Raw genomic sequence first — 5,343 nt, 5'->3', positions numbered from 1 at the left:
TTCTCACACTTTTAATTTTACTTTTGAAGGTAGAGCTACGAACACCCATGCAGATGGGTTAGTCAAGTTCTCACATTTTTGGATCAGGGGCGGCATGTTTGGTTGTCTGAACCAATGACCCTTTTTTGTATCCCACATCATGTGGCACCACCGCTTTGGGCAGAACATCTTGAAACATGTTCTTGTATTCATCATGCTCTCATTTTTACATTCCCAAAATCCTGTATCATTTGTACTTTTTTACTTCATTTTGTATAGCCCCTGAGTTATTTAGTCACACTATTCAGACACAGAAAACCACTTATTTTGTGGCAAAGAATACATCTGTAGTCCACCAACAGCATTACTTCCCGTTATAATATATTCACAAAAATGAAGAAAGTAAAGAAAACAAAAGAGCCGCTGCCCTACATTGTATACAATCAAACTATCGAGGCAAACATTGCTTGCCGGCCTACTTATGATGAATATGGATATGGACGGATGTAGGCCGAATTCAGCTCCCAGATCTTGATCGATTTTGCGGTGACGTTAACATTTGTAGCGTTGTTGAAGAGGAAAACTCTGGCAGAGTCGTAGATTGCCTTCGTAGGGTACACGCGCGATGTGATGCATGTCCTCCCGCCCTGAGCAAAGCTCTCCACGATGGAATGATCGACCTATGGCAAAAATCCACGGACAAAATCAGTATGTAACCGATGAGTCAAGACCAACCAATCATGATATATCGAATCCTTTAAGAAACGTACCAGTATTCTCACCGACAGATCTTCTCCGTCGAGCACAGGGACGGAGCTGCCGTAAACGGCCTTGACAAGATCGTTCGCCTTCGATGACCTGACGATCAAGATCGTGCAGATTAAGGTCGGTGTAATTAGGAGCGCGTGCAGATTAAGATGGATGCGTGCATACCTGAAGGCGTCTTGGCAGAAGTGGGTGCTGAGCTTCCCGTCCGCGCCCCTGACCAGGTAGAAGTAGACGGCGGTCTGCTCCGACAGGCCGTCGTCGGCCAGCACGAGCAGCCCGAACGGGCCGAGCAAGCCCCGCCCCGCCGCGCCGGCGCTCGCGCTGCAGTTGTACGGCGCCTCCGCCCCCGCCGCCGCGCCCGCCTGCACCTGGAAGACCGCCTCGATGTCCAACTGCACCAGGGCCGACTGTCAACGTTGGTGCTCCGAAGACGATCTAGAACGAAGAGATGCAGTACAGAGGGCCTGCAACTCACCTGTGTTGCTCTGCCGACGTCCAGGGGCACGACGGAGCCGGGCTGCAGGTCGAGGCCGTCGAAGCGCTTGCCGCGCATGCGCAGGTTCTCCACCTCCACCACCGGCCACTGCAGCAAGTTGCTGCCCGTCTTGGTGTCCAGGAGAACCGTCCTCGGGAATGACTGCATGTTGGTAAGGAATGTGGTTAATTACCGGGCTTTACGTGCTGCCTATACTGCGGTACGACTTAAGAAAGGCAAAACTAATGCGATTGTGAGTTTGTGACCGAAGAGGACTGAATGAACATTCTGCGGAGAGACCGTAAAACGAGGATATAGCAAACTGAACTTGGTTTACTGCATCAATCGTTAAAACGAAGAGAGTACATGTGGAGTATGTGTCACGGTCCTTGATGCCAGTGTGCAACGTATCGATCAACTAAGCAAGACAGTACCTATATATAGTTGGTTGAATCTGAACAAAGGCAGACCAACAGTTTTGTCTCCTTCCCTCGAGAAAAAACATGTCTTAAGATCTTTATGCTGCCACAGTGCCACACGTGCTTGCGACGACAGCGTTTCGCTAGAATACCATGGCCATTGCTTGGAAGATCTTGAACGAAAGAAAGGCGTGTACGTTTATAAGGCAAACATTAAATCCAAGGCGGAAACTGTGTCATTGCGGGTGACAGTAGTGGTATTTTCCCCTCCCTTTTGAACCCTCGATACATATGAACTTTCATTAGCTTCATTAATAAATGAAAAGAGGCTAGATCACCAAAAGAGGGTAGCTCGTTGTCCTGCAAATTATGCACGGACTGCTCGAAGAAGCGACGCTTGTTGGTTGCATAGAGCTTCAGATTTTCTTCAAGAACTTGTAATGGCAGATTGTAAACCCTATTGTCTTGGAATAAAAACGCCTTGATTCCCCGCACAAAAATATATGAAAAAAGGCGAGTCTTTTGCCAAAGAAAGGAATATAGTTGGTGGAATACGTAACTACGTAAGTTATTTGTATAGAAAACATTATCCGCCTAGAAATGGACAAGTAAAAGGAAATGAAGCAGCAGAAAGTTTTTTTAAGCGATCTTTTGGTTAGTGCATCAGAAGGAGTTCCCGTTGACTAATCTGGATCACTATGAACACGCCTTCTTCATCAGAAGGAAACCTTGAACATTTCCATTCGAATTTTAAACTCAAAATCCTTCGGCGTCAAGTAAAACCCAACTCAAGTACCCAGCCAAGGCACGTTACACGTACGAATTGGAGCCTTTGACTCCTCAGGCAACAAGTTGCTTCAAACAATCGGAGAGAAGTCGCGGTCATCACCAGGAAACCATTGCAGACAAATTGCATTTCGCGCCAGTCCATTGGACGCTTGCAGATCTGCCTGGGCCCTCTCGACAGTTGGTTTGTTTTAATAATTTTATACTAATTATTAAGCAGGCAAGAGAGACGTGCAGCTCGTCGTTTTGGATAAATGGATGTGGGCCCGAGGGCCCACGCACGGATTTGATTTGTTTTATATACTCCTATATACGTATATGCATGCCCGCATGCACCTCGTGGCCGGTGAAAGTCAATGGGTTTATGGCGTACAGTTGCAGGGAGGAGCCCTGGTCGCATGTGCATGGACAAGGCCAGAGACTGATGCACAGACAGTGCGGCTCTAGCATTTCAATAGTTCAGACAGAACAACGTGCGTACTACGTTGCACAGACTGCCATGGCCACGTTTCGAGCTCTGGTTCACAAGTTCAGAGCTCTGACGATCCATCGGACATCGGTGGCTCCTCGTTCAGTTCCTTGTCAGAAAACAATCTCAAGAGCTTTTGTGTACGTGACGTACCGTAACACCACCGGGTCGATTGCCAGGAACGAAATGAGACCAATGTTGAGTGGGTTGGTTGCTAACCTGGAGGGACGCCCAGCCCTTGAGCACGTCGGCGCGCTCGCTGTCGGACTCGCCGATCCACCCCCACAGCACGCGCCGCCGCCCCACGGGGTCGTAGAACGTCTTGGACGCGTAGAACTTGCCGTAGTCGTACCGGAGCCCGATCCCGACGTCGATCGCCGCGTCGTCCGGCGCCCACCGGTCGGTCGCGGGGTCGTAGGTGCCGATGCCGTAGTAGTCGTTCCGGTCGTCGTCGAGGCTGGTCTTGAGCACGTGCTTCACCCCGGGCCCCGGCGCGGCGGAGGTGTCGAGCCCCACGCCGGCGGCCGGGTCGGCGGACACCGGGTAGAAGTCCACGCACTCCCACATCCCGGTGCCCTGCACGACGTGCAGCAGCGTGGGCAGCAGGTCGTAGTGCACGAAGTCCTCCGTCCTGTACACCAGCGCCAGCCCGGCGTGCTCCTGGTTCTTGGACCCGATGGTGATCCGCCAGGCCTTGTCGGCCGGGTTGAGCCACGCCGTCGTCGGGTCGCGGAAGTCCGTCAGCCCGACGCCCGGCGGCGGCACCACCACGGGGTTCGCCTCCGACTTGGCCCAGCGCCGCAGCAGCGGGTCGGACGGGTCCGCCGGCTCGGCCAGGAGCTGCACCTGCACGCCGTCCTCCGTGGAGCCGGTGTAGAGCATGACGATCCGGCCGTCGGGGAGCTGCGTCGCCGAGCCGGTCCAGACGCCATTGATGTCGTACCAGTGGTCGGGCACCATGGCCAGCGGCAGGTGGAGCCAGTGGACGAGGTCGCGCGACACGGCGTGGCCCCACGTGATGTTCCCCCACACCGCCCCGTCCGGGTTCCACTGGTAGAAGAGGTGATACCATCCCTTGTAATACAGTGGACCTGCGAGACCAGTCGGTGCGCGTGAATTTCACAACTCGCAACAGTTAAGACATGAAAGCTAGTACGTAGATCGCACGATCATTGGGTCGTGCATTGATAGGACCGTCTAGCCAGAAACGTTGGAACCATAAAGCATTTTTTCACAGCATGCATGTGCATGTCTGGATTGATCGGCCGGCGGCAACAACTTACCGTTGGGATCTGGAGACGTCGATGAGAAGAGATCGATCGGAACCCACAAGACGTCCGTGACAAAAACGCAAGACCGAGTTAGCAAAGTGGAAATGTTTGTATCAGAGACGTACGTATCCAAGTTTCAGCGTATTGAATTGGACGGAAGAAGAGCGATGGCGACGTATCTACCGTTCATCCAATTCTTCTGGGGCTGGAAATGGAACGCCGTGCGCTGCCACGCCAGCATCGCGTTGGTCCAGTCGTAGGCGCCGCCGCCGAGGAGCGCCGGGGCGGTGGACTTCTCCGACACGCCCTGCACGACGCCGCGGGAGGCGGCCATCTCCACGGCGCGGCCCGCTGCCGCGACCTGGTCTCCCGGCGCGGCGGCCTGGCCGTCGCCATGCCGTTGTCTGTAGACAACGAGCCCGGCGAGCGCGAGAAGGAGCACGGTCCACGCGATGGCCGGGAGAACGGTCGACGGGCGCTTCTGCCGTGCCGGAGGACGGCGACCCTTGAGGTTGGTCTCCGGAAGCAGCGGCGTTTTCGCGCTCTGGGCGGCGTGGAAGCCGCCGTCCACGATCGCCGGGACGGCCGGGATCATCGCCGCGCGCTAGCTAGCTAGGCTTGATGGAGCTAATGGTAGAGGAGACGCATGTATCCGGCGATCGAGCTGTTTATGCTTTGTGTTTCACGGGAAAAGTATGAACTGCTGGATCGGTCGAGAGAGCAGAAGGAGCGCCGGAGCCGGGCGATATTTATAGACAGCGGAGCCTTGTATGGAAGAGACAGGTGGTGCAGTGTGGCGATCGACGATCTTTCTGAGCCCTTTGTTTGGGAAGGAAACATCGCTGCCGGAGGAGGCGGGAAAGAAAAGGAAGGAAACGGCTGCCTCTTGTGTCTGAGACGTACGCTGGGTGAACGGGGTCTATGGGGCCGGTCATCATGCACCGGCTATCCGACGCGATAGGAGGAGGACGGGTCAGAGACCAGGACCCGATTCGTGTGGCTCATGGAATCCACATAGTGCCTTTGCATGTAAGAGAGGAGCTAAGGATCATGCTCTTTCTGTACACTCGTTTTGTTTCTTTTTAGTTTACATATAAGATTTGATCAAAGTCAAACTTTATAAAATTTGACTAACTTTGTACGAAAAGATATCAACATTCACACTATGAAATCAAT

The 5,343-nt window shown here is 53.5% G+C and overlaps 1 protein-coding gene across 1 annotated transcript; it reads right to left on the bottom strand.

Moving 5' to 3' along the window:
- Positions 1–269: 269 nt before the first annotated feature.
- Positions 270–4,994, bottom strand: LOC125539190 (beta-fructofuranosidase 1-like). Its single transcript, XM_048702561.1, has 7 exons — positions 4,351–4,994; positions 4,180–4,188; positions 3,116–3,987; positions 1,223–1,384; positions 913–1,139; positions 750–837; positions 270–659 (listed from the first exon to the last, which is right to left on the bottom strand). The coding sequence occupies exons 1-7, from the start codon at positions 4,760–4,762 to the stop codon at positions 459–461; spliced, it is 1,971 nt and encodes a 656-aa protein (XP_048558518.1). The 5' UTR covers positions 4,763–4,994; the 3' UTR covers positions 270–458.
- Between the last annotated feature and the right edge of the window lie 349 nt (positions 4,995–5,343).

Source organism: Triticum urartu, chromosome 2 (assembly GCF_003073215.2).
Source record: "Triticum urartu cultivar G1812 chromosome 2, Tu2.1, whole genome shotgun sequence".
Lineage (NCBI taxonomy): Eukaryota > Viridiplantae > Streptophyta > Magnoliopsida > Poales > Poaceae > Triticum > Triticum urartu.
This window is presented reverse-complemented; position numbering and strand designations above follow the sequence as displayed.

Excerpts from the sequence above, each read along its gene's own strand:
- LOC125539190 (XM_048702561.1), bottom strand. The coding sequence starts at position 4,762 with ATGATCCCGGCCGTCCCGGCGATCGTGGACGGCGGCTTCCACGCCGCC. Across the intron at positions 1,385-3,115 it reads AGGGCTGGGCGTCCCTCCAG|TCATTCCCGAGGACGGTTCT; the intron begins GTTAGCAACCAA and ends ACCAACATGCAG. Across the intron at positions 660-749 it reads ATCTGTCGGTGAGAATACTG|GTCGATCATTCCATCGTGGA; the intron begins GTACGTTTCTTA and ends TTTTTGCCATAG.